The sequence below is a fragment of the Felis catus genome, chromosome A1, assembly GCF_018350175.1.
Source record: "Felis catus isolate Fca126 chromosome A1, F.catus_Fca126_mat1.0, whole genome shotgun sequence".
Taxonomy (NCBI): domain Eukaryota; kingdom Metazoa; phylum Chordata; class Mammalia; order Carnivora; family Felidae; genus Felis; species Felis catus.
Genome location: NC_058368.1, coordinates 203,526,819 through 203,554,160, shown reverse-complemented (window position 1 = coordinate 203,554,160; position 27,342 = coordinate 203,526,819). Strand labels below are relative to the sequence as shown.

Below are 27,342 nucleotides of genomic sequence, written 5' to 3'. Positions count from 1 at the left end.
AGACAATATCTTAATGATACCATGTAGTTCAGCTGAATCAGTCCAGCTGGAGATTGTAGGAGTGTTCTGATTACCCAGCCATATGTGAAATTAAGGCTTTTTCAACCTTTACTTTTCACTTGCTATGTCTTGATACAGATATTCTTGGAAAGGCTGAGTTATTTATGGTTTAACATTATTTAACAGAATAAACCCCACCCCCTCTCATTTTCAACCATTGATTAAAATTGCATTATTACATAAGATACTATATTTTAATAAGGACTATTGGTATGCTTTATCATATGGAAGGGATATTATTCTATTTTGGACAATTGGGATGGAAACTTTCCATACTAGTTTTTATGCAATAAAAATCAGATACTTTTCTCTTTGCAGATAATTCTTACTCTAAAAATATAATTCAATTCAATACCCCTAGCAATCATTTTATTAAATAATCACACATGATTATGATTTTAGAAAATAGTCATTTCAGTTGTATAAACAAACTAATATAGATTGGTCCTTGTAGTAAATCATAAAGATACTTAAAAATATACCAATAGCAAAATTAAGTTAGTGTCCAAAAAAAGGAATTTTGCTCGAGCTTAAAACTGAAAATTTATTATATTTATCTCCATGAACTAAAAATACACTGAAGATTTTCAGCCCATGGGGATTATTATTTATTTTTTATTTTTTATTTTTTAACTCTCAGCTCACTCTTCAGCAAGTGTTTGGCTCAGTTCTTCCCCATTTTCCTACCTGGATGACACCATAACTATTTTGTTTTAGAAGTGAACAAAAGTATTAAATTTTTAACCAACAATTATAACGTCTATACATAATACCTACTGAATTCAGGCAACAAATGACTTTCAACCCAAAGAAATCATAATGACATTATTTCAGCCACTTTCTATGAATCAGAAACAGAAACAGCTCTAGTATTAAATGTACGATGGATACGTTAAAATACTTTGACAAGTATTTTTATTACTTACAAACTTATTGCTAATTTTAGTAAGTGGAAGCAGCAGCAGTAGTTAATGTCAAATGTATGTGGATCTCCAGAGAAGAAAACCAAGTTTTAATTCTTATAAATCCTTATTTAAAAAGAAAATGCTAAATTCCGATTAACTGTCTTTCCCATTGGTACCAGATACTTTTCTGGGCCAAGGTGTCTTGGAATGTATGACCCATGTATTTAAGTTAGTTGGCAAGAAATTCCCAAATGACTGACACTTTAAGGTCCCTTAAAGAGGTGACTTGGAAGAACCATTGAGATAATGCTAAATAGTCATTAAAGATGTGTAAATGTCATTGTCTACTGTCTTCAGTGTGCCATTACATAGCCTCGGGCTCCTTTCAAATAGCAGTCAATAGAGGGTGAATAAGTCTCACCACTTGAAAGTAACTAGGAAAAGAAGCCAACAGAGTAATCTGGCTTTGCTGGACTGATTCAAGAAGAGACACAATATCCACCCCTCCTCCTCCATTTCTCCCTCCCCCTACCCAGCCCACAGCCCTGCAAGAAAGAAAGAAGAGCAAGAGGTAAAGAAGGAAAGAATGAGAGAAAGGAAAATGGAAAAAAATGCAGAGGTGGGGTGTGCTGGGGAGGGGGTCATAATTTATGTATACAGAGCAGAAAAGTTCATCCAGTGGGACAAACTATAGCCATGGAAACAGACTTACGACTTTTACTTTGAAAATAAAAGAATGACAATGAAATTTGTGTGAGGTCTGTGTGAATCCAGTCCCAGATGTTTACAATGCTGTAGTAGTATGGCTCTGCAATATGAGAGGTTTCAGAAGAAATGAGTACAACAGGACACCACAAAGCAGCGCATATGCCATTGACAATGCAGACATGAGCATCATGTTACCAAGAGAGAAGGCAGGCAGAAGACAAATAGCGGCGCTGGTGCCTGAAAAGCTAACTTCACGGACTGCAATCACTCAAACCAACATGAGGGGCCAAAAAGAAAAAGAAAAAAAAAAAAAAGAATCAAAACCAGAGAAATGTTTGCACTCCTGTCTAGATAGGTAGTGGGTAAAGGGTTGGGGGTGGGGAGCTAGCGGAATTGACTTTTCTTTCTTAAATAAGGCTCCCATAAAGCCCCTGTAATTGACAGCGGATAATTATTTTCAGCTTGAGGAAGCTGTCCCAAAACTCTTAATAAGATTGCCAGCGAAAAGAAACAAAATGTGTTTACTTGAGCCGTTTCCAGAAGGGAGGGAGAGGGGGCCTTGGGATGAGGTGCGGAAGGGCGACGGAGACGGAGAGGGGGGCATCTATGAATCTCTGCGCCTGCACTACTCTCCAGCGCCCAGCGCGGTCCAGGTAATGACAAGCAGCGGAGACAGGGCAGCTAGGGTGGCAAGGAGTGGGGGGTGTGTGGAGGGAGCCGCGCCAAGGGTAGGGGGTGCGGCGGCACAATGTATGGGGGTGATTTAGTGTGAAAGTATTCCACTTCATCATTTTACAGGGGTTGGGGACGTAAATATTTAGCTGGCCACATCTGGAACAGATTTTCCCCCCCTTGTGGGGTGGGGGGTGGATAATTGGAAGGAGGGGAGCGCGCATTTGTAACTTACTGTACGGGCAGTTCTCCTTCTTGGTACCGCTGACCTTCCCGTTCTTCTCAATCTTGAGAAAGTACTTGGTAAAAGAGAACAGCTTTCTCCAGCGGACATCTCCTTGGAGGTGATTGTAGCTCCGCACATGCCTCCCCGCACTGGAAGGAGAGGAAAAGGAGGACGAGGAGGAGGAGGACGAGGAGGACGAGGAGGAGGAGGAGGAGGAGGAGGAAGAGGAGTTGGTGGCCTCTGGTGACACCATGTCCTGACCAAGGGCTTGGCAGGTGACAGGGATTGAAGACACCAAGAACAGCAACAAGAAGCAGCAGCAGCAGCCGGGCAGCTGGGGAAAGGCTGAGGCACAATGTGTCAGTATCCATTTCCACATTGTACTGGAACTCTCGGCACTGGAAATTGTCTCATCAGAAGGAACATACTGGAAGGGTAAGACCTGGTGCGAGGCAAGGAGACAGCTGGAGGTGGAGGCCGCTGGTTAGCTCCCTCTGGGCGCGGATCTGGCCAGAAGTGAATACACCAACATCCATAACTCCTCGGAAGGGCCGGCTGCCTCTCCTGGCTCCTTTCTCGGATCCGCTGCCGCTGCCGTGAGCCTCTCGAGTCTCCCGGTGAATGGTGGATGTGGGTGGCCGCAGTAGCAGGAGCTGGTGGTGGCGGTGGCGGTGGTCACCAGCGATCTTCACTCCACCCGGAGTTACTTTGTTCTCTTCTTCACGCCTTTCTTCACCATGTTAGATGCAAAAAAAAAAAAAAAAAAAAAAAAAGTCTGAAAAACAGATGACAGCACGGTGAACAAAACCCACAGAGGCTGGGGGAGATATCTGCGCCTCTCTGAGGTTGGCACCTTCTGGTCCCTCTGCCCAGAGCCCCAGCCTGCTAGTCGCCTTCGAAAAGCGCGTCCCTTCGGAGTTGTCAGGGCTGGAGACGGCTGCCGGTCGCCGTTGTTTGCTTCCCCCCTCCTGCTTTCTCTTTTTGGTGGTGCCTGTTGATTTGAAGCCTCCAGAAAGTCACTTCTTGTTTGGGGGGAGATGGCGGTTGGTGTTTTGTTTGGCCCTACTTCCCTCCCTCCCCACCCCCTTCCTCTGGAAAGCCCGCTTGTAAACAGGTTGCAGCCAGGAGTCCAAATGTCAGTGATTCCAAGCCCGAGGTGGGCTCTGCCTCCGCTGGTCAAACCTCATTTGCAGGGGTGGAGAAGCGGGGGGGCGGGGAGGGGGTCAAACGGCGGTGGGACATCTGAAACCCTCGGCTGCTGGGAAAGCCAGGAGAGGGAGGGGGAGGGGGCTGGGAGGGGGGGGGAGAGCAAGGGAGCAAGGAGGCGAGGGCGCGGTGCCTCCGCGCGGAGCTGGGGGCTGCCGGGTCCCTGCCTTGTGGCCCCGCGGCCGCCGCCTCCGCCCGCGCCTCCAGCTGCGGGGAGTTGCTGTGAAGTGTCCGTGTGCTGGCTGCGCTGGCCGCCGGCGCGAGCTGTAGCCTCAGGCTCTTCGAAGTTTGCTGTCTTCCAGCCTGAACCAGTCCCCTCTGGGGAGCCCCTTTCTCACTTGTTTTGCAGCGTAGGATTCCCCCCCCCCCCACTTCTTTTGGCCGTGCAGTACTTGAGAGCCACCTGGAGCTTGGTGCTCGGCTGACTGTTCCCCCCTCCCGCCCCCTCTGGCTCCCAGAAGGAGGGGAGGCCTGGGGGAGAAAGCAGAAGATGCTGAGGATAAACCTTCCAAAGCAGCAGATTATAAACTGGTCGGAGTGAGCCCAGAGAAGGGAGACCATAATTAGCTTCTTTTCCTCCTCTTCTGCCAGCTTCCAAGGAGGTCTCTGCTTTAATGAATCACTGATTTCTCGCTTCCGTTGCTGAAGTAAAAAGTTCACACTTTGGCCCTCTCTGCCTTTTAAGCTCAGGGAGATTTATCGTCACCCTTAAAAGTCGCCTCTCTCTTGGCGCAAATGAAATCGGGGACCGAAAAGACGGATTTCTAATTGCTAGCATGAGTCGGTTACTGAACCACGCGTGCACTTCAAAGCGAACCCACTTTACTGAGATTGCGAAGATTTAACCATGCGATTTGGCCAAATTCTGCTGTTTTCTATGCGATTTCCTTTGCACCCTGTCATAAAAGGGGCATTTTCTTTTTTCTATCTTTACTTTCTATGTTAAGAGAGTTTTGTTTTGCAATGCAAGTGAACTACCAGTCTCCCTCTCGGTTCCATACTCACCACCTCGGAACACCCTTACTGCTAGCAGTGCCCACAACACAGGTGTAGACAGAACCAAATCCCTGGCTAGGAAGCCTTGCCAAGAATTAAGAGGCGCGAGAGGACACTACTAGCAGAATTGGTTCCAACACGAGTAAGAGAGAGCTCCTAGAGGCTCACTACTAGAATTTCGGTGAACGAGGGAAGGCTTAACTGGAGGGAGTTAATGAAGATGTAATGTAAAATATTTAGCTTCTGTAAGGCAGCTGGACATTAGCCTTATGTGGAAGCATATGAAATGGCCACTATTTTCTACTTCTTGACCTTCCCAAGTGGCAATTTCATATGGTTCAGCTTAATCTTTAGACTGCTGTTCTAAGATGGAGAATCGCTTCAAGGTGAACTTGGGAGTTTGACCTCTGCAACTGTAATCTGGAGAGAACTAATCAGAAGTGCTTGTGTATATACTACAAGCCAGAATCCCTATAGTGTGCGTTTGACCTTAGTCTTCATTGTGAACCGAACAAAATTCGAAGAAATAAAAAATCTAGCTTTAGAGATGGGCATTAGGAATGATTGCCCAATTATGTTGTTTAGTGACCTGAAAAAATGACTTTATATGCATGCGCTTACATTTTCCTATGCATTCAGGGTCTTTGAAATAGAACCCTGTAATGCTAGAATCAGAGTTTTAATTGCATTGTTTGTAACCAATTGCAATGCTTACTGAAAAGATTTTGACAATGTGAACACCACAGTAGGGTTTTTAATTTAATATAATCAGTTCTAATTTCTGTGGCTATTAATTGGAAAGTTAAACAAATAAAGAGCATATGTCACGTGTATGCTTAAAGTTTTGTTCTTTCACTAAAGCATGGGTGTTTAAAAATGAAATCACTGTGCTAATTTTAATTTTCTAGCTCACAGTTTTATACCTGAGCTAACAAATGCCTGAAAGAGTGTAGTGTTTCTAAGGGACTTGAGTTTCAGTCCAATTGTTCAGCAGAATCCAAATGTTTGAATTGACAACTAATTAAAACTACATGTTGTTTTTAAAAATATGTTTGATGAAACCATACAGTAAAGATTCTGCTGTGAAAAGTTACAAAGTACAGGAAGTTATTATTTTGAGGTTTCTCTACACTGGGCATCAACCCTATTGATGCCAGCTTGAGATCCTTTTAATTTTTTTTAAAGCTCACAATAGACACTCCAACTTTCTGCTCCAGCAGAGAGAGCTATTCAGATCTTTGTGAGAAGTTTTGTGTTTTTATTCTGTTTGAAATGGGGGGGGAAACACATCGTCAAACTTCCATATTAAAATCTGGTTGCAGCAGGTGCAGTGTTTAAAAGTTCTAGAGTCCTCTCGCCGTTCTTCTGTACAGCGTGATGACAGGAAGGGCATTTACAAAACAGCCCAAAGGAAAAGCTGACATAGCTTTTTAGATTATATCTCATTCTTCTTTTTCTTTTCTGTACAGCCTTTCTTTTATAGCACAGTTGAATCCCTAAATACTCCACTGCTTTTCATTGTTAGGTCACCTCTTAGGTTAGCCCGAGAAAGCCTGAGAAAAGTTCCACAGGAAAGATGCACTATTTAACGGAATTCAATCTCTCCCAATAGATTTGAATCACTAACATAAATGTATGAATGTAGATTATATCTCTGTAATGAGGCCTGAATCATTCTCAGTTACTTCAAAGGACTGAAATTCTACCTTCCTTTTTTAGCAGCAATAATCAGGTCTTAATGGGTTCCTTTATTAATTGTTTCTCTGCAACGATTGAAAAGGACAGTACAAGCTTCAGATTAGAGTGGTACCTACTAATTCTCAAAGGCTGTGTTTCTTTTTTTTTTCTAACCTCTGGAAGGCATGCTTTATTTCTATGTCCTAAACATATCGAGTAATATTAGATTAAGTCTTTATTGGAGGAAATAGATGTGGCCTTTTGTTTAATGTGATGCCTTGAGAAGTTATTGAGGCTTTTAAAAGCAAGACCATGGCAGCAGCCACTGAAGAATCCTAAGCTGTAGCTATTCAGCCTCAGAGAAGCAGTTTGCGTATGTACTTCCAGATCCTTCGGTAGCTCTTCTGTTTGAGCAGTTTACATTTTAAGTATGTATTTCCTGGATTCTTTATGTTGCTTGGCACTATCTGTGGCTCAATTACAAGATGTGTGTTCTATTATGTGTGATGTAATTGACAGTGTCAGTAAGCTGCTTCAAATAATAATAAGTCAGGTCAAAAGTCAGCCAGGCTGTTCTACAAAGTAGACATGTGCGGGCCTTATTTTGAAGTCTGCAGTTGTAGTCTTCCGGGCTGTGTGTCCCAGCTCTTACTCCCTTTCCGATATGGAAGAGGCCAGTTTTAAGGCATTGTTGGAGCTTCTGGTCTTTCCAGGATGAGGCTGGAGATGATGCGTATAGTCAGTGACATTTGGGACAAATCAAACAGTGATATCTTATTTTTTTAACAAGGGGTTTCAATTGAAAGGGAAAGAGGTCTTAAACCACAGAGAGCAGTGCAATACTTCAGAGCTAGTGGGAACTTTAGCAACAGACGAATCTACCTCATTCATTTTATAGCTGAATGAACAGATGCCCAAGTCACTCAGTGATAGAACAGAGTTTAGAACTCAGGGGCTGAGTCCTAATGTTAACAATCAGAGGCTGCTGTCCTAATTTTTTTGGTAACACCTGCCTTGTCTGTTTTCTCTCCCCCCCCCCCCCCTGCTCCTTTCCTCCTTATCAATGACCACTCATCACTCTAATATGTCAGAGATGGCAGAGTGGAAATGATAAGAATGGTTAGGAGGCTTTACTTACGCAAAACCAATATATGTTTGCTGGAAAAGATTAGGCAGAGAAAAGTAATAAAATAGCTCTGTGTTGAATTATTGAGTACCAGTTAATCAGCCAAATAAATATTGATATATATTTGGCAAAGGGGGGCTTTTTTATCAAAACTCGTGAAATGAACACAATTAGAAAGTAATGGATGCCATGTATTTTCAATGATTTTTTTCTATATAATCTGGATGTATAAGTTCTCCTCTAGGAAATCCATGGCATCTTCAAAAAAAAGAGCAGATTTATAATTTGATTCTGCCTTCTCTATTCTAAGACTAAATCTCCATAAAGCAGTGTGATATTTCAAAGCATAGGTATTGGCTTAACTATTTTTTTTTTCAAAATTTGAAACTAAATTAAATGTTCTATTCCCAAGCTTTCGGACAGACTTAATGATCTGTTGTGGAGAATGAAAAATGGCCCAGGTAGTGACAAAGATCTTTTGAAGGGGGAAAAAAAAAAAACAACTATATAAGAATGTTTAAATTATACAATAAATCACAAAAGTTCTTGGAAACTCCACTCTGCCTCAATTGGCACGAAACACACCAAACATATTTGCACAAAGCTTCTGTTTGTCTCCTCCCAGCTGATGGTAAACAGAACCTTCCCTTGACAAAGCTGTGAAGTATGAAGAGTTCTGTTTTGTTTTCTGTGTTTCCAGCTGTCCCTTTGTAGCGCTGTCCTTCCTTCCACCTCATGCCCTCTAGGTTTCTTAGTCCTGTATCCTTGATCAGAATTTTAAACACTCTGATATCAGTAATTTATGTTTGTGACTCAGTTGGTACGTCATCACGTTTTCTTTAAAGGTGCAGTGTCTTAAAACAACAACAGACATTTATACATGTCTTTCTTCGTGCATTCATTTAACTGGTTTTGATTTAACTAAAGTTTATTGATACCTACTATGTGCCAGCTGGGCGTGCATGGTGAGGGATTTTGCAAATAACTAAGAGCAGCATCCCTTGTAAAAAGCATGAATGAATGAATGGTTTTAGGTGCTTTATTATTCATGACAAATGAAGTAAAGTTATCTTAGGACCCAGAAAACATTTTGGAGGAGAAAATAGCCCCTGAATTTTTTTTTTCTGGTTGTCCTACTGCCTATAAAAAGAGCTGAAGGGAACTGTGTGACTTCTATTTTCTGGCTTCATGAAGGATCAGGGTTCCATCTTTTCCTGTGATGTGTCCCCGACACAATCCCTCACAGTTTCTCCTGTAGTCTGGGCAACTGGGCTACATCCTTTTTGCCAACAATGCAACCTGACTTGTTGTCCTTGCCTTTTGTTCTCAGACTCCTGTATGCATATTTTGTGTTTTCCACCTTATTATTTTAATTCCTTCCCAGTAAGGGTTCCCTAATCTATATGCTGTCCTGTGTGCCTCCTATTAAAACATATATATTACCAAATATAATTTGACCTGAAACTCATTCTCCCTATCTGACAAAACTTGCCTCTGTTAAATAGACTTCCACAAAGAAGATTATCCACTAATTACTATTAGAAATATTATTGTGTTGGGAGGAGGCAGTATTCACGGTTCTGGGTTTTTCGTAGATTGGTTCTCAGATCCGTTTCCTGCCCGTCTCTGCTCAGCTCTGTGTTAACGCCTGTGCATCACCAGTGTCAACTTGCAGTTAGTTTTCTTGGTGGGAGAATGGGATCTCCAGAAGATCAGAGCCCAGGAGAGAGAACTCTGGGTATTTCTTCCTCTCCTTCTCCTCTTCAATTGCCTGTAACTTTTCTGACATTGGCTGTGTCCTTCCAGATCCACATATCCTGCTGGATGACCCCTCCTCCAGGGATCCAACTTTCATTGGAGTCCCTGCAATATTATTTCCTCCCCTTGCCCCTTAAGTTCAAGGAGTGGTAACAGTTCCTCTCTGTTGCTGATCTGCCATCATCATTCCTTGCTTGTTAATTTCCCCTACCTACACCTCCATGACTGGTAACTTTGTTCCAGTCTCTTCTTCCGGGTCAGTTGGGATAAATTCTGTGTCATAGTCAGGACACTGACTACAGTGCACATCTTCTGCAGTAAGTAACCAGTGAGGAATATGTTTTATATGTGTGCAAGGTAACAGAGGAGTGTAATTTAATACGAAGTGCATTGTGAAACATCTAGTGCTTGCTTGATATGCTATAATCTTTGAACTATGTAGAAGATAATGACACATGGCACTTGACCTCAAGAAATATGTAATCTAGTATTGAGTTCTGAATGATTATTGCAGAGATTTTTTTTTTAATTTAGTGAATGACTTTGAGGTCTAAAAACATTTTGATTGCTAAATGTTCAATAAAATACTTTCACACAAATAACTAGAAAATGAATACAGTAAAGTAGAAATTATGTTCATAAATAGCATGCAATTGTGGAAAGCTGTAGTAAGAGCTCCATATTAAAATTACCTTTTTCTTTGCAGTTAACTATGAAAAATTTGAATGTTTCCTAATCTTTAAAATCATTATTTTTGTGTGAGTAAATTTGTTTCATTGAACTTTACTTATAGTTTAGTTAGAAGAGAAGGACGGAGGTAAATAGTATTATTTTCTAGCCTGCTTTGTTTTTATCTAAAGACAAGTCTTTAAAAATGGGTACGCAGCTAGCCTTGAATTTTTCAGTTAGGCATAAAAGCTGGGTACAGGACCAAAACTTGCAAGACAAACTATATATACAGATAATTTTGTAGATTGATCACTGTCTAGACAATTCCATAAATTTCACAAATAACTTTTCACAGAAATCAACATAACCCAGAATTTATGGAGCTCAGATCAAGCCTTTGTCTTTTTCTCCCCTTTGTCTATCATCTCCCCTTATCAGCATGAACAGTTATAAAATTGTGAACCTTTATAGTTGGAAAAGACGTTAAATTTCTTAGTTCTGCTGCCCTTGCTTCACAGGTGGGGTGTGGGAGGAAGAAAGAGAACAAAAAGGAGGAGTGGGAGGAGGAGAAGGAGGGAGAGCAGCTGGAGGCTGGTGGCCTGGGAAGATGAAGCAAACTGCCTAGGGTGACAGGGCTAGTAGTAATGAACTACTACGCCTGCACGAAACTAGTGAATTGCAAGAAAGCGTCATATACTTAAAAGATGTAGTACACTTGCAAGAACAACAGTGGCCCCTGCTGAAGCTGTGGGATAGGGAGGAAGAACATTTCCTAATGTTCGGGGCATTTAGCAGGTTTTTTGGAAAATTCTCAGAGTTTATTCCAACTTGTGCCTTTAGAAGAGCACGTCCTTGTGGTTGAGAACATCCTAGACTATCCGTGAATTAGGAGAGCATTTCAATAAATTGCTTGAATTCTAGCTAAGGGATAAAGAGACTGCCCTCAGGATAATAGTTCAAAAGTATGTCATTTTAAAATTAATTTGTGCTCAAGTATCTACAATGGCTCCTTCTTGCCTATACCATTCTGGCTTTCTCATTCCTGTTTCAGTTGTCAGTGGGGTTTGGCTATTTTGATTTGATGTATTTAAATTTTATGGGCAAAGGGAGAAAGGACTTAGAAAACTTTTTGGCTAACTTATGAGAAAGAAATACTGTTTTGCCTTTAACCAAAGTCATGCTCATTTGTGGGTGGATTAGGGTATATTCTTCCTACTTTATAGCACTAGGTAGCAATGTTTCCTGGATTTATTTACGTAGCTGGTATTATTTTTACTGTTTTACCTATTTTCGCCATGTTTAAAAATAGGGAAATGTATATGAGAAGTAGTTTATTCTTGTATTTTTTGCAATCAGAAGTATAACTGTGAGAAGTTACCTTACTCATTTATTAAACATACATACACAAATACACACTCCTCTTCAAGCACCTCTTCTTAGACATCTGGTCTTTTTTTTTTTTTTTTTTTGAAATACAGAGCCTGTCAGATTATTTGGAATTGATTGAAAAATAGGTTTTTTTTTTTAACTGCAAAGCATGAATTAAGAAGAGGGCCAAGAGCTAATATGGCCCATTTTCCTTTTTCCCTGTTTTATTGAGAAATAATTAACATGCATCAGTGTAAGTTTAAGGTATGCAGCATGATGATTTGACTTACATATATTGTGAAATGCTCACCACGGTAGGTTTAGGTAACATCCATCATCTCATATAGATACAACAAAAAGAAAAGAAAAAATATTTCTCCTTGTGAGAGAACTCCTAGGATCTGTTCTTTTAACAACTTTCCTGCTTATCATATAGCAGCGTTAACGTTGTTCATTACATCCCTAGTACCTGTTTACAACAGGAAGTTTGTACCTTTTGACCACCTTCCTCCACATACATGAACAGCTTTTGCACTAGTTCAATATTTACTTATAACAGATTAATGTTATTTATATGAATTGGTGCTGGGTTCTTTCTCTTTTGGAGGTCAGCTTCTAGATTGATAGAAATAAGCCCAGTAAAAGAATTGCTTAGTACAACTGGGAAAGCAGCCCATTGTAATTGGAAGGCAACTTTGGATATTTGATTTATCAAAGAAATTTAAGTGCCGTACAAGAATAAACATGTGAGTTCGTCGTCTTTGACAAATAACAGAGGGAAGCAGAAAGGAGTATTGACCTTAGATGTATGTGTTGGAGTCCAGGAAGGTGAAGAAACCTGTTCCAGTGGCAGAGCCAGGACCCCTCTTCGGACACTCTCCTGTGAATAGAAAAGTCCTGGGTACCCAGTCTGAGGACTCTGAACTTCAGAAATATCAGTATTGAAGTTTGGGGGTATCTGTGTTGGAAGGATCTAAGGAGTAAGGACAGTGGTTCTTTACATTGATGTTCCTGTATTTTTCTCTTTCAGGTGCCTGATTTTATTCTTCCAGAAAGTTCTGGGTTCTGAATACATACTCAAACGCATGTCCTCTGCTTCTTTATTCCTTTCCTAAACGTAGACACTTGTTCTGCATAACTGCCTCTTCCACTTAATTATTAATACTACCACAGTAGTAGTAATGACAGCCTTTTGCCCTAACTTGAGGGCTTGCTCTATGTGCCAAGTTGCTCCTCCCTTTCTTTTGCTTGGGGTAGAGACCTGACTCTTGAGCTAGTTTTGTGCCAAGATTAAATACAATTTGGTTTTTTTGCTTAGAAATCTAGGGCTGGATGGCAGCGGATAGATTCTACATAATGAGTGGAGAAAAAGCCTTTTTAAGCTAGTCGAGGACATTCCCAGTAAGCACTTGGGGCGTCTTTCAGTGAGGATTCTTAACACCAGATCCCAATCTGAGCACTGAAGGCCTGAGGGATGATGCCAAATCATTTTTTCAGAGAACAATGGGGGCTGCGAGAGGGAAAAAAAAATCCCTATGGACTCATTGCTTATGAGTTAGAATTTAGGTAGCAAACTCTGCTGCTGTTTTCAACTCTGTTTTTGAATTTTAAGTTTGTTGGTTGAATTTCTGTTAGAGCATTTTTAAATTGAGTAAAATTTTAAATTACAACAAACTCAGTAAACCTAAGGACAGGATCTCCCATTCTCAAACTTCAAAAGAAATTGTCCGTGAGGTTAAAAAAAATTAGAACTAAGCAAAGCCAGGGGGGAAATGTGACTAGTTTATCTTTTGGTAAATAAGCAAGGGAAATGAAATACAGACAGCAAGGAAGCCACATATTTGGTAAAGATAAAAACCTCAGATTTTTTTTTAAATAAAGCAACTTCCAGATTTAGCAATATAAAGTATAATTAGTTTTGGTACTTAGGAACATTTTATTGATAAACACTACCCTTTTAGGACTACTGCAAATGCACAAGGCTGTATCCACATGACAGCAGACGAATGTTTTAGGAAGAAATGAATTGTGTAAAGGTTTGGGAGCCAGTTTCATTTACATAATATTTTGTCTTAAAAATATTTGCTTCTGTCATTTGGAGGGAATTTTTTTTTGTTCCTTCCTATCTGACTTGTCTTTATTACCAAGTGAATTTTTCAAAGCCACCTCACTAAGTGGCTATTAGGGAAAATTAGAAATTTGTGGCTGGCATTATGTTGGTGGAGGATAAAGAGAAAGCTGGGTATCCCTCAGCTCCCGTCAGGAAAGAGCAGAAGCTGGAAGTAAATCCCAGGTGGGGAGGGATGAGGTTGAGGTGAACTGTTTTGTCACAGTGGCTGTCTCCTACAGGGGCGCAGTGAAGGGAGGCTGGTGTGCAGATGGAGGGGACCCCATCTAGATCCCTATCTTTCATCAAAGCAGCTGTAAGACTGACAGCCGGAGCCCAGGGAGCTTTCCCCCTGGGTAGAGAGAAGCAGGTGAGGCACTGTCCTCAGTTCTAAATGTGTGAGGTTCCTATGGAAGGAACTGGAAGATTAGACAGGGACAGGACCCATGGGAGTGGTTGCCCCCTGCCCTACATTTTGCAAAGAGAACCATTTTAAGAGCCTTTACATAAATCATCACTATTTTCTTGTAATGTTTTATCTTCAGCACTACTGTACAGAGACTAGTAAAGCTAATAAAAAGTAACATGTTTTTGTTGGAGAGGCAGATCATCTTTAACCAGTAGATTTTTAATGATTTTTCATTTAAAAATGTCTTAAAATGCATAGAAAGGAAAGGGGATGTCTTTTAAATTGAGCAATATTTTGAAGCTCAACTCAGCCTTTGACTCAGGAGATGTGTATGCTATTTGCTGTTGGATGTTATTCTGGGTTTATCTTCTGACCAAGGTGTATTTCCCGGCGCTGTTTCTTACAGGAAGATATTTAGTTTCTTAGCCTTTACTTTCAAGGCTTTCATTACTATTGGAGAATGCTGAGTCTGTCCAGATACGAGTAAAATGTGGAATGACAAATGATTGATAACCTGTGTTTTAATTATCTCCTCTGATAGTGTCTTCTACAATGTTCACCTGAGGAGAAAAGAACAATTGAGAATATTCGTCAGACTCACAGAGTGTGTAATTACGACATTGTCAGGTGAAAAAAGAGGTGCATGAGACCTAGAAGTTAGGAAATCTAGATTATATTTCTGGTTCTGACACAAACAATTGTGAGACCTAGGGCTAATATTTAGGCAAAGGGATAAATAACTTCTGGCTTTAAAATTCTCTAACGTATGAGGCCCAGAATAACAAAGGTTATATTTTTTCAGTACTGCACTGTGGATGATATTAAACATTGGAAGTGTGATCTTGTCACTGAGGTTATCTTCTGGAATCATGGAGTAATAGAACTGAAATGCCCATCTAATACCAAACTCTCTTTTCATTTTTTCCTCCATAATTGCACATGAGGAAACTATGGTCCATAAAGGAAAAATTACTTGCCCAATATTATCCAGGTAATTACTGACAGAAGCTTAGAAGCTGTGTATCCGAACTTCCCAATATTCTTCTCACTATATTCATCTCTTAAAGCAAAAATAAGGTAAAATTGTTTTTTTAGGAGGATAGTAATAGAGTGAGAAATATACTGAGTAAATGTAAAGGTGGATTAAGGGGAACTCTGACTAAATAGATTTTTAAAGATCTTATGCAAGCTACTATAAAAAAGACTGGCAAAAATCCAGGTACTTTAGGATGAGAAGGGGTTAGAAGTCAAGTATCTGATACTTGATTAACCATAGGCATCCCTGATGAGACCACTGTGTTTGATGATATATATTTATAATACTTTATTTTATTTCTTTAGCATTTTTAAAGTTTATTTATTTTGAGAGAGAGTGTGCACTTGTGAGTGGGGTAGGGGCAGAGAGAGAGAGAGAGAGAATCCCAAGCAGGGTCCATGCTCAACAGAGCCCAACATAGGGTTCGAACTCATGAACCATGAGATCATTGAGCCGAAATCAAGAGTCAGACACTTAACTGACTGAGTCACCCAGGTGCCGCTATAATATTTTCGGGGTCCAGAAGACACTGAAATGATCAGCAGTTGAAAGTTCTAGGTCAATTGGAAGTTTTGAAAAGAAATTGTCAAAAAACTGCATGAATGAGCAGGACAATGATACAATCTTTCATCAGGTGATTTCTGGGAATTTATTCCAAGAAAATAATCCTTGGCCTTTCCTTTCATCTGTGTGGAAAGATGACTTAATTTTTAATATCATTCTCACTCTTGAACTAACTGGACTTCATCCCTAACTATTTTGGTCATGTCTTCTCTAGGGTACTTCTTTAAATAAAGAAGGTTGCTTGTATAATACCGGGTGTTTCTTGTTTTTAATATACTTTGTTTTTTGTTGTTGTTTTTTTTTTGAGAAAACTTACCACCTTTTGAGAAAACTTAGACCTTTTAGAAAATCATAGTCTAATGATATCCATTTAACTGTATATTTTCTCAGTATGATTATATATCAGTCCATATACTTCCCCAGCTAGAGTGCTCTCCCTGTTCCTTGTATATCCATGCTTAAATGTTCATACCTTGGAATTCTTAAACAACACTAATCACACTCCCATTTCAGTGGCTATACAGTTGGATGAAAATAAATCAATTTTTACTTTATAAATTTTCCAATACTATTTTCATAAAATTATCTAGTAATTAATTTTAACAGCACCACGTTGCACAATTCTGGGACCTATCATTCCTATGTTAGTCTATGTGAAAAGTATCTCCTGGTATTTTGCAATTCAGAGTTTTATGTAGCAGACACTATTGACTGCCTATCCAAGAATCATCACCAGCTTTTCCCTTTGTGACATAGTCTCTAATTTATTTGGTGAACCCACCCTTCTCCTCAAGTCCATGTAAACTCACTAAGTCAAACATAAATATACCATTGTGTTTGCTGAACGGACCCTAGCTGAAGATAAAATAACTGTGCTGGGATGTGAGCTACTAAAGAATTTGCCTCCAACTTGAATCCAATTAAAGTAATCAGCAATATAACACGATCCTCAGCATATCATTCACAGTATCTAGTATCTAACCCAAGTTCATTTAATGTGTGATGAATCAGAAATATGTGATCCTTTCTCAAGAGAAAGGACACTCAGGAGATACCAATGCAAGGGTGACCCAACTGTTGAAAGTAGTAGAAAGACTGCAAAGAGTTGTACTCAATGAGGTAAATTAAGATAAAGGAAAATATACCCACAATGGCTTAAAAGGTGGGAAATCAAAGCAGAGAGATAAAAAACATTCAAAAAAAGAAGCAAATAGAAATTCTGAAGCTGAAAGGAAAAACACAACATCCTTACTAAAAATGTCACTTAATAATAGAATGGAAATTTCAAAGGAAAGAATCAGTGAAGCTAACTAGGAAAATGGTAGTGATCTGGAGTATATAGAGGAAAATATTTTAAAACCGTAAACAGAGACTCTGGGACTTATAGCGTAATATTATAAGTTCTAATATATGTGTAATTGGTATGCCAAAGGGGAGAGAGGAGAAAATATGACAAAAAGAAGGAGGAGGAGGGGGAAGAAGAGAAGAAATAGTGGCTAGAGTTCTGAAAGACACAAAGTTACAGATTTACAGAAGCTATAAATCTGTAATTTTACTCCCAGACTCAAATGAATAATAGCTCCATATCTCCTAAGTAAATCAAATTATTAAAGACGATTTTACCACAAAGTAAACTACAGACCCAGATGGTTTCACTAATGAATTCCACGAAACATTAATGGAGAAAAAGCCCCAATATTACACTAAACATTTCATGAAAAAGAGGACAAATTGCTCCCAAATTATTTTATGAAACTAAGTCTAAGATATTGAAAAAACAAAGGAAACCAAAGACCAGCATTTCTTGAGAATATAGGCAATGAACAAAATATTAGCACAACCAAATTTAGCACAAAAAAACATTAAGCCTTTACTACGCAGGATTTAAAAATGCTTTTTATAAACATTTAAAATTATAAATCAGACATTAAATCTTGACTAAATAGGGTTTAAGAATTCCCCTCTTAAACATTTAATATAAATATGTAAGTCACTGTATTAACAGACTAAAGGAGAAAAATATTTCAATAACTGCAAAGAAAAAATTTGAGAAAATTCACCCATATGTGATAAAAATTTCCAGCAAAGAATAAAAGGTGATTTCCTTAATATGATAAATGACGTACGTAAATATAGTTACTATCATACATGATAAAATATTGAATATTTTCCCCTAGATGTTGGAAACAAGGCAAAAATACACATGGACACCACTTTTATTTAACATTCGTTGGAAGTCCCAGTATTCGTTGGAATAAGACAGGAAATAAACATCTTATTTTTTAAAATATTTTTTAACATTTTATTCATTTTTGAAAGGCAGAGAGAGAACACGAATGGGGGAGGGACAGAGAGCGAGGGAGACAGAAACCAAAGCAGGCTCTAGGCTCTGAGCTGTCAGCACAGAGCCCGATGTGGGGCTCAAACTCATGGACCGCAGATCATGACCTGAGCCAAAGTCGGCTGCTTAACCGACTGAGCCACTCAGGCGCCCCAAAATAAACATCTTAATTGCCTTTAATTCACAGGCAGTATGACTGTTTATATAGAAAATCCTAAGGAATCTACAAAAATACTAGAAATTAAATCTGACTATGATGCAGGACACTAAGCCAATATGGAAAAAACCTATGTACCTTTCTTTACAAACTAGCAGGAACAATTGAGAAATAAAGTATAAAAAAATTCCATTGGCAATCATGTCACAATACATACAGTGCTTAAGAGTAAATTAAACAGTAGATGTATGATATCTCTACACGGAAAACAAAACATTTTTAAGAGAAATTAAGACCTACATAAATGGAGAGATATACCTTATGATTTGAAAGACTCAGTATTTTTAAGACATTAATTCTCTCAAAATCTGTAGATTCAATGCAATCCTAATCATAGTCTTAGCAGACTTAACTTGTAAAAATCTACAACTGATTCTAAAATATGTATTGCAATCTAAAAATATATTTAAAGCACTTTTCAAGAAGAATAAAAGACTGTAATTCTGTATCATAAAGACAGCATGGGATAGACAAAAAAAAATTGACAATGAAATGGAAGAGAAATCTCAGAAACAGATCTATACTTGTGTGGTGATTTTATTTTCAACAAAATTAGATAAGCAATCCAGTGGTAGAGGAAAGTATTTTCAACAAATTGATGTTGTAATAACTGGGAATCCAGATTAAAATTAAAAAAAAATTTAATTGAGATTGAGGATTTGCAGGCCAGCGTGTGAGCAGCTCAGAAGTCACAACAGCTATCCTAACAACAAAAATCTGGACAAACTGAAAAATCAGCAGCTCTTCTTAGATCTTTTAGAGAAATAAGATCACAGATAAAACCACTGCCCCAAATATTGGAGAGACAGAGAGGCAAGGAAACAGAACTTACCAGAACAGAAATCCATGAGCAGGTATCCCCACCGGAACCAGTACCAGGGCAGGGAAATATGACAGTAATTGACAAGTGTTAGAGGCTATGTGTATACAACTCTGAGAGTTAAAAACTATGGGGACCTGGTCATAGGAGGCCTCCCACACTTCTGTGAGCTTTACTTCCAGGAGCTCTATCAGGTCCTCAGAGTGAATATTGGAGAAAAATCTCAGGCTTTGACAGGCGGAAGGAATAGGAACCATGTTTAAATAAATATACCAGAAAATTCCGTTCTTCATAATGAGGTGTTTTCTCAGGAAAAACTATTTTATAAGAGTGTAACCTTCTGAGTTTTAATTCAACTTCAGTAAGCCCTAGCTTTAAATACAGGGGAAGGGAAATAGCCAATTCTAGCCTCCTCTAGACATACTATTCCACCTAAGAGCAGGAAGATATACTGAGAAGTAATGGTGAAGTTCATAGACCAGGGGCATAGATTCACCAAAAGGCAGATCCAATCCTATGACTGTAGAATGCTTCTTCTCTTCCCCACACCTTGTCATTACATTACTAAAAGCCTATTTACCACAGCCCCTTTACCAAATACATCATGTCTGCCTTTCAACACAAAATTACAAGACATGTTAAAAGGCAACAAATATTGTTTGAAGAGGCTGAACAAGCATCAAAACCAGAGTCAGATAAGGCAAGACTATAGTGTTCATTGGAGAAGGAATTTTTAAAACATATATTAATATGCTAGAAAATGATAAATAACATATAAGAATATAGAGGTATTGTAAGCAGAAAGATGGAAATTCTAAGAAAATAAAAAATAAATGATAGAGAACAATAACAAAAAACTGTAATAGAAATGAAGAATGCCTTTGATGGACTCATTAGTAGACGGACATGGCTGAGAAAAGAATCAATGAGCTTGAGGATATGACCATAGAAACTTCTAAAACTAAAAAGCAAGGGAAAAGAAAGAATGAGAAAAAAAAATGATTAAAAAAAAGATCCAAGAACTGTGGGATAACTATAAAAGGTATAACATATACATATTGGGAATACTAGAAGTGGAAAAAAAAAGATAGAGGAAGGAACAGAAGCAATAATGACTGAAAATTTTCCCAATTAATGTCGGAAGCTAAATCACAGATTCAGGAGCCTCGGAGTATACTAAGCAGGAGATACCAAAAAATCTACATTTAAGCGTATTTGGTTTAAACTTTAGAAAATCAAAGATTAAAAAAATTTCTTTTGGAAGAAGCCAGAAGAAAAAAAATACCTATAGGGGAAAAGATAAAAATTACACCTGACACCTCAGAAACCATGTAAGCAAGAAGAGAATGGAGTGAAATATTTTAAAATGTTAAGAGAAAAAAAGCTGCCAACATAAAGTTATGTACCCTGAAAAATGACCCTTCAAAAGTGAAAGAGAAACTTTTTTCACACAGAAACTGAGAGAATTTGTTGCTAGTCTGCTTAGTAAGAAATATTAAAAGAAACACTTCAGAGAGAAGGGAAGTGGTGTAGGTCAAAAACTCTGATCTACATTAAAAAAAGAAGAAGAGCATCAGGTGATAAAGGTAGATCTTTTATTTTTCTTATTGTTTATTTTTTAAAAATTAATGTTCATCTTTGAGAGAGAGACAGAATGCGAGTGGAGGAGGGGCAGAATCTGAAGCAGGCTCCAGGCTCCGAGCTATCAGTCAGCACAGAGCCGGATGCAGACTCAAACTCACAAACCTTGAGAGGGAAATTTATAGCATTGAATGCATATATTAGAAAAGAAGAAAGATCTAAGATCTAAGCTTCCATGTTAGGAAGCTAAAACAAAGCAGATTAAATTTAAAGAAATAAAAAAATAATATACTGGAAAAATAAATGAAATGGAAAATGGAAAATAATAGAGAAAATCAACAAAATCAGAGCTAGTTCTTTGAAAAGATCAATGAAATTGGTAACCCTCTAGCTACACTAACTAAAAAATAAGAAAGCAGACATGAATTATTGATATTATTGAGAAATAAAAGGAGAGTCGTTCCTATAGATCTGATGAATAATAAAGGATAACAAAGGAATATTATGAACAACTCTCTGCCCCGAAATTTGATCATCTAGATGAAATGGATCAACTTCTTGAAAGTCATAATTTGCCAGAACCAACACAGGAATAGACAATCTGAGTAGGCCTGTATCTGTTAAATAAGTTGAGTCAATAATTAATAACCTCCCAAAACAGAAAGCACCAGGCCCAAATGGATTCACTGGTGAAGTCTACCAAACATTAAAGCAATAGATTAAATACATTCCCCACAATGTGCTTCAGAGGCTAGAACCAGAGGGAATATTCCCTAACTCATTTTATGAGGCCAGCACACCCTAATACCAAACCAGACAAAGATATTACAAGAAAAGGAAACTACAGATCAATATCTGCCATGAACATCGATGCAAAAATATTTGACAAAATATTAGCAAGTCAAATCCAACAATGTATGAAAATAGTCATATACCACAAGCAAGCGAGATTTATCCCAGGTGTGCAAGGCTAATTGAACACTCAAAAATCAATATAATCCATCACATCAACAGACTGTAGAAGGAAAAAAAAATCACATAATCGTATAGATAGATGCGTAAAAAGCACTTGACAAAATCCAATATCCACTCATGGCAAAAACTCAGCAAACTAGGAATAGAAGGCAAACTTCCAAAACTTGATAAGAACATCTACAAAACACCTTCAGCTGACATCATAGTTAATGGTGAGAAACTCAAAGCTTTCCCACCAAGGCCAGGAACATGGAAAGGGTGTCCCCTCTTACCCACTGCTTTTCAACATTATACTATCAGTCCTAACTAATGCAATAACACAAGAAAAGAAAGATAACATGATTGTCTATGTAGAAATTTTTAAAAATCAATAAAAAACACTTCATGGAGCTTAAGCATTTATAGTAATATTGCAAGATACAAGATTAACATACAAAAGTCAACAACTTTTGTGTATGCCAGTAATTAGTGGAATTTGAAATTAAAAACACATTTACATTAGCATCTCTCAAATGAAATACTTAGTTATAAAACTAAACATGCACAAGATGTAAATGAGAAAATCTACAAAACTCTGAAGAATGAGACCAAAGAACGTCATAAATGGAGAGGTGTTCCATATTCATGGATAAGAAGGATAAATATTGTCAAGTTGTCAGTTTTCCTTAACCTGATCTGTAGATTCCATAAAATCCTAGTTAAAATCTCAGCAAGTTATTTTGTAGATCTTAACAAGCTGGTTCTAAAGTTTACCTAGGCAAAAGACCCAGAATAGTCAACACAATAATGAACAAGAACAATTGGAGGACTCACACTACCTGACTTCAAGACTTATTATAAAGCTACCAGTAATCGAGACAGCATGGTATTGGTGAAAAGATCAACAAATATATCAGCGAAACAGAACAGAGATCCCAAAGGTAGACCCACAAAAATACTGTCAACTTATCTTTGACAAAGAAGCAAAAAAAAAACAACACATGGAGTAAAGATAGTCTTTTCAATATTTGGTGCCAGAGCAAGTGGACATCTGCATGCAAAAAAATAAATAAAAATAAATAAATCCAGACACAGACCTTGCACCTTCACAAAAATTAACTCAAAATGGCTCATAGGGAGGCGCCTGGGTGACTCGGTTGAGTGTCCAACTTCAGCTCTGGTCATGATCTCATGGTCTGTGAGTTCGAGCCCCGCGTGGGGCTCTGTGCTGACAGCACAGAGCCTGGAACCTGCTTCAGATTCTGTGTCTCCCTCTCTCTCTGCCCCTCCCCCACTCATGCTCTGTCTCTCTCTCTCTCTCTCTCTGTGTCAAAAATAAATAAACATTAAAAAAATTTCTTAAAAAATGGATCATAGGTCTAAATGCAAAACACAAAACTATAAAACTCCCAGAAGACAACCTTGGAGAAAAGTTAGACGCCTTGGGTATGGCAGTGACTTTTTAGAAACAACATCAAAGGCAAGATCCATGAAAGAATAGAGAAGCTGGGCTTCATAACAATTACAAACATGCTCTGCAAAAGAGAGTGTCAAGAGAATAAGTTGCTAATACAGACTGTGAGAAAATATTTTTCAAAAGACATATCTAATTAAGGACTGTTATCCAAAATATATAAAGAAAGTTTAAAACTCAAAAAGAAAATGAACAACCTGATTTAAAACTGGGCAGGTTACTTTGATACCTCACAGAAGAAGATATACAGGGGCATCTGGGTGGCTCAGTTGGTTAAGTATCTGACTTCAGCTCAGGTCATGATCTCATGGTTTGTTAGTTTGAGCCCTGCATTGGGCTCCATGCTGACAGTGTGGAGCCTGCTTAGGATTCTCTCTCTTTCCCTCTCTCTGTCCCTCCCCCACTCACGCTCTCTCTCTGTCTCTCTGTCTCTCTCTCTCTCTCTCTCATAAATAAATAAATAAATAAATAAATAAATAAATAATAAAATAATACACAGAGAGCAAGTAAGTACATGAAAAGTTAATCGACATCATGTTACTAGAGAATTCCAAATTAAAACAGCAAAAAAGAGGGGCGCCTGGGTGGCTCAGTCGGTTGAGCGTCTGACTTCGGCTCATGTCATGATCTCGTGGTCTGTGGGTTCGAGCCCTGCATCAGGCTCTGTGCTGATGGCTCAGAGCCTGGAGCCTGCTTCGGATTCTGTGTCTCCCTCTCTCTCTGACCCTCCCCTGCTCATGCTCTGTCTCTCTCTCTCTCTGTCTGTCAAAAATAAATAAAACATTAAAAAAAAAACAGCAAAAAAGATCCCATACACCTATTAGAATGGTAAAAATTCAGGATACGGACAGCACCAAATACTGGCTAGGATTTGGAAAGAATTCAATTCATTGCTGGTGGGAGTGCAAAGTGGTACAGTCACTTTAGAAGACAGGCAGCTTCTTACAAAACTAACCCTATGCTTACCATGTGATCCAACAATCATATTTCTTGGTATTTACTCAAGTGAATTTTAAAATTTATGTTTACACAAAAACCTTCACACAGACGTTTATAGCAGCTTTATTTATAAAACTGCCAAAACTTTGGAGCAACCAAGATGTAGTTTATTAGTGAATGGGTGAATAAACTCAAATACATCCAGAGAATGGAATATTATTCAGCACTAAAAAGAAATGAGTTATATCAAGCCATGACAGACATGGAGGAAACTTAAATGCATATTACCAAGTGAATGAAGCCAATCCAAAATGGCTACATACTGTGATTCCAACTGTATGACATTCTAGAAAAAGTAAAACAATGGAGACAGTAAAAATAATCGGTGGTCACCAGTCTTGAGTAGGAGAGAGAGAGATGAACAGGCAGAGCACAGGATTTTTACGCTAGTAAAACTAATGTGTAGACTGTAATGGTGGATACATGTCATTATCCATTTGTTAAACCCCATAAAATGTACAGCACAGAGAATGAATCCTAATGTAAACTATGAGCTCTGGCTGATAACAATGTGTCAGTTATAACAAATACACCACTCTGGTGCAGGATGTTGATAGTGGGGGTAGGTTATGCATGTGTGGGGACAGATTGTCTATGGGAATTATTGAGAAATGCAGTCTCATACATTCAGTCTTTTGATCCCTACTCTTCTGTAAAACAACGAGCCTTGGGCCTGCAGCACTAACTTACCAACAGGTAAAGAACTGCACAGTCTGTGCTAGATTTACCACCTTGTAGCAGGAAATTGTTTCTCCTGTTTCAGGAGCAGTGCGTGTTCCTTTGTTCTGCTTAAGCATGGAAGTCGTTGGCCCTCAGCGAGTCCACCAGCTTTGAGTATTTTAGACTCCACAAGGGCGGGGGGGGGGGGGTCAGGGTTTTTTTTTTTTTTTTAACCATTGCTAAAGAAGGATGTAAGTAAGCAAACTGTCCTGTATTGGCTGCCAGGAGAGAACTGTTGGCCATGGGTCACACCCTGTATTGAAGCTGATCTTTCTCTGTCTCTTTATGTAAGTAAAGTATTATTCCATCCAGTGCTTAACTGTGTTGTGTTTTCCTTGGTGACTCTAATATTAAGATTCAGTGGACAGAAGTATTTGTAGTCCTGCCCTAAGATTGGTAACAGGTAGTGCACAGTATGCTGACAGGAGCTCTCTCTACTGTCTGTTCAATTTTGCTGTGAACCTGAATTGCTCTAAAAATAAAATGTATTAAAATGCACTTTAAATGTGTGTGTGTATGTATATACATATATATCTATGTATATATAAAAATGAATATATAATAAAATATATTATAAAAAAAGAAGTAGCTTAACTCTACCTCACGATACATAAAACTTAATTCAAGATGAGTTATTAGCCTAAATGCAAAAGCTTAAATCATCAAACTTTCAGGGGGAAAAAAAAAGCCAGGAGAATTTCTTCATTGTGTATATAAGCAAAAGTTTCTAAGGTTACAGAAAGCAGTAACTATAAAAATTGATAAATTATACTTTATTGAAAGTTAAAACTTATGCTTGTCAAAATACACAATTAAGGAAATGAATCGGCAAACCACAGATGGGGGGAAAATATACACAAAGCATTCATCTGACAAAGAAGTGGTATATAGGATATAGAAGGAAACCCTATAATTCACTAAGCAAATAACAACCCAATTAAAAATGAGCAAAATATTTGAGTAGACATTAAACATGAAAATGTGAGTTAAAAATCAGTGAGTTAAACTTGATTCTGCAATTTACTGTGAAATGTATCAAAAATAACATGGCTGCATGGCTGGATAGAATGAAGAAGGAGAAGGAAACATAATACAGCAAATACAGCCAAATGTTAATGGTCAAATGCAGGTGATAAGTATTAGATATCTATTGTAAAAATCCCTTCTACTTTTTAAGTGCTTTTCATAATCTTGGAAAATATAAAGACAGAAATGCAGTAATAAGAATTGAGCATGATTTGCATTAACTTATGAAGTATCCAAAATAATCTAGGATATGTAAATTACAGATTTTATTTAAACGTGATAAATGCTATAAAAGAAAGGGAACAATGTAGGGATTGGGACATGAGAGGTGATTAAACATTTTAAATAGGGTTGTTAGAGAATCTTCACTCTGGAGACCTGATCTGTCTTAAGAATCACTCTGACTACCATGTGAAGAATAGATTGTAAAGGAACAAAGGTTGAAACAGAGAGACCATTTTTGGCAGGTACGGCCATGATCCAGGAAAAAATGACAGCTTGGACCAGAGGTTATGATATTAAATGTGGTGAGAAGTGGTTATAGCCTGAATGTATATTAAACTGTAGCAAATGGAAGAATTTAGTTAGTGTGGAGAACAGAAGAGGGGAGCATTGCTGGAGAAACAGCGTCCTTGAGTAGGCAAGGAGGGAATGAGATAGTATATGGGCAGAGACATGGGGTTTAGAGAGGAGAATGGACCGATGGTTTATGGTGGGAGGGAGGACGTGGTATATGATGCAGATCCTGGTCAGTGGGAAGGAAATTTGTTGGAGGCAGTTTGTGAAGGTTCTCCTCTATTTCTATTTTCTCAGTGAAATAGGAAGCAAGGTGATCAACTGAGTTTCTCTTTACCTTTTAAAATTAGAGACCTACATACTCTTTGACCCAGAAATCCCACCTTTTAGTATCTATCCTATGTAAATAAAATACTTGCATATAAGGACATAGGTACACAAGTTTTTAGTTTAGCATTATTTATAGGGACATAGAAAAAGAATCATCTTTAATGTTTGCCATTTAGAGGGAAATGATTTAATGCATTTTGGGTTATCCATATTGAATATTTTCTCTTATTTGAAAATGAATTATATATATATGTATATATGTATATACATATATCATATATGTATATACATATATACATATATCATATGTATATACATATCATATGTATATACATATACATATACATATATGTATATACATATCATATGATATGTATATACATATCATATGTATATACATATATACATATATGATATATGTATATACATATATGATATATGTATATACATATATGATATATGTATCATATATGAATTATGAAAATGAATTATATATATGTATATATGTATATATGTATTTATCTGAAAGGATGGCCATGTAATATTTTATGTGGGCAAGGAAAAAGTATTGTGTATGCTATTACCATTTATTTTTTTTATTTTTTTAACACTTTATTTATTTTTGAGACAGGGAGAAACAGAGCATGAACAGGGGAGGGTCAGAGAGAGGGAGACACAGAATCTGAAACAGGCTCCAGGGTCTGAGCTGGCAGCACAGAGCCCGACGTGGGGCTCGAACTCTCGGACCGTGAGATCATGACCTGAGCCAAAGTCAGACGCTTAACCGACTGAGCCACCCAGGCGCCCCTACCATTTTTAATAAAAACAAAACTTACATGTCCATATGCTTACATAAATATGGGTAAAGATGTTAAGA

General features: G+C 38.2%; 1 protein-coding gene and 1 long non-coding RNA gene across 2 annotated transcripts in view; one reads left to right on the top strand and one right to left on the bottom strand.

The window, feature by feature from the left end:
• FGF10 (fibroblast growth factor 10) overlaps window positions 1–3,647 on the bottom strand; it is an 83,749-nt gene extending 80,102 nt beyond the window's left edge. Inside the window, exon 1 of the mRNA XM_023260856.2 lies at window positions 2,581–3,647. Within this exon, the coding sequence (XP_023116624.2) occupies window positions 2,581–2,950 (370 nt within the window). The 5' untranslated portion in view covers window positions 2,951–3,647. The remainder of the gene's footprint in view (window positions 1–2,580) is intronic.
• LOC123380075 overlaps window positions 1–27,342 on the top strand; it is a 355,918-nt gene that overhangs the window by 270,676 nt on the left and 57,900 nt on the right. The gene's annotated exons all lie outside the window — the stretch shown is intronic.